A 1404-nucleotide genomic window follows, 5' to 3' on the forward strand; every position below is an offset into this window, starting at 1 on the left:
GGAGGGACGACGACCGGCGCGCGGCAGGAGTGGCGGCGGCAATGTGAGGAGGCGCATACAACAAATGGTGGCGGTTCACAGACGTCCGCCGTGCGGGCGAGCGTGCAATGGGGGCGGGGGGGGGGGGGGGGGGGGGGCGCGCGCGCGAAGGGGAGAAGCAGATCGAGGGCGTACACCAAGCAAAGTCCTTGATCACGCGCAGGGCGTCAACCTTGATGAACCAGTTGGCCACGACCAGGCCGGCGCCGAGGATCTGGCACCCGATGAAGGTGGCCCACCCGGCAGAGGTCACCGGGAGGGTCCAGTTGCCGAAGGCGATGAAGATCATGAAGAAGGAGGCAAAGTCCGACAGGAGGATGAGGTCGACGATGCCGCGGAACACGAGCCAGGCATTGTACTCGGTGGGCATGGACTGGGGACGCACACATGTGTACGTGTGTGTGTGTGTGTGTGTGTTTGTGTGAGTGTGTGTGTTTGTGTGAGTGTGAGTGTGTGTGTGTGTGTGAGTGAGTGAGTGAGTGGGGGGGTGGAGGGGGAGCCCGCGCGGGGGATGGGCGCGGAGTGTGAAGACACCCACACATCCACACACCCACACAATGTGTGTACGACGCACCTCGAAGTTGTAGGAGGCATCCATCTTCTTGGACAGCTGGTCCTTGACCCGGGCCACGAGACCGGGGTTGTTCTTGATAAAAGCATCATAGGCCCGGGTGAAGGACTGATGCTTCGACTGGCTGGACAGCAGAGCACCGAGGCCAAAGTTGTAGGCCATGCGCCAGAAGGCGAAGGACAGCAGGAAGATGTAGGAGGGGGCGCCAGAGAAGAAGGCGAGGAGCTGTCACGGATACAGGGAGAGACGTGCCAAGAGAGAGATGGATAGAGAGAGATGGCGAGGGGGGGGGGGGGGGGCTGGGCCGGCGGGGGGGGGGGGGGGGCGAGCGGAGACGCACGCGTCCGCGCGCACGCGTGCTGCCCGAGGCCCTCCGGGGGAATGTCCGGGGGATCCCGACCACGGCACCGTCCCAGATCGCCACACCGTGGCCGCCGCCTCGCCATGCTTCCCCCCCCGGCCCAGGCGGAGCACAGACCGGCAGAGGGCGGGGGGCGGGCGGGCGGAGAGCGGGTTCGCTCGCCGGCCTTGAACCGGGCACGCCGGTCCCCGGCGCGGTGGCCCTCGTGCTACAGCGCCCCATTTTCACGCCCGCTCCAATGGGCTGGGGCACTTGCGCCCGCGGGCAGATGTTCGCGCCCGACAGTCACACCCCATCTTGATGTTGGGGGGGGGAGGTTGTGTAAGGTCCGCGGCCGCGTGCCCGGCGCATGTGTGCAGCCGCACTCGCCGCACCCTTGGCACCAAGACACCGTTACGGGGAGATCGCCCCCCCCCCCCCCCCCCCCCCCCCC

General features: G+C 67.2%; 1 protein-coding gene across 1 annotated transcript in view; it reads right to left on the reverse strand.

Moving 5' to 3' along the window:
• The window catches only part of H696_04788 (hypothetical protein), a gene marked incomplete at both ends in the record, with an annotated part of 2074 nt that extends 1302 nt beyond the window's left edge, over positions 1-772 (reverse strand). The window contains 2 exons of the mRNA XM_009498654.1: positions 175-412; positions 614-772. Coding sequence (XP_009496929.1) covers positions 175-412; positions 614-772 — 397 coding nt within the window. The remainder of the gene's footprint in view (positions 1-174; positions 413-613) is intronic.
• Between the last annotated feature and the right edge of the window lie 632 nt (positions 773-1404).

The sequence above is a fragment of the Fonticula alba genome (genome assembly GCF_000388065.1).
Source record: "Fonticula alba strain ATCC 38817 unplaced genomic scaffold supercont2.8, whole genome shotgun sequence".
Taxonomy (NCBI): domain Eukaryota; order Rotosphaerida; family Fonticulaceae; genus Fonticula; species Fonticula alba.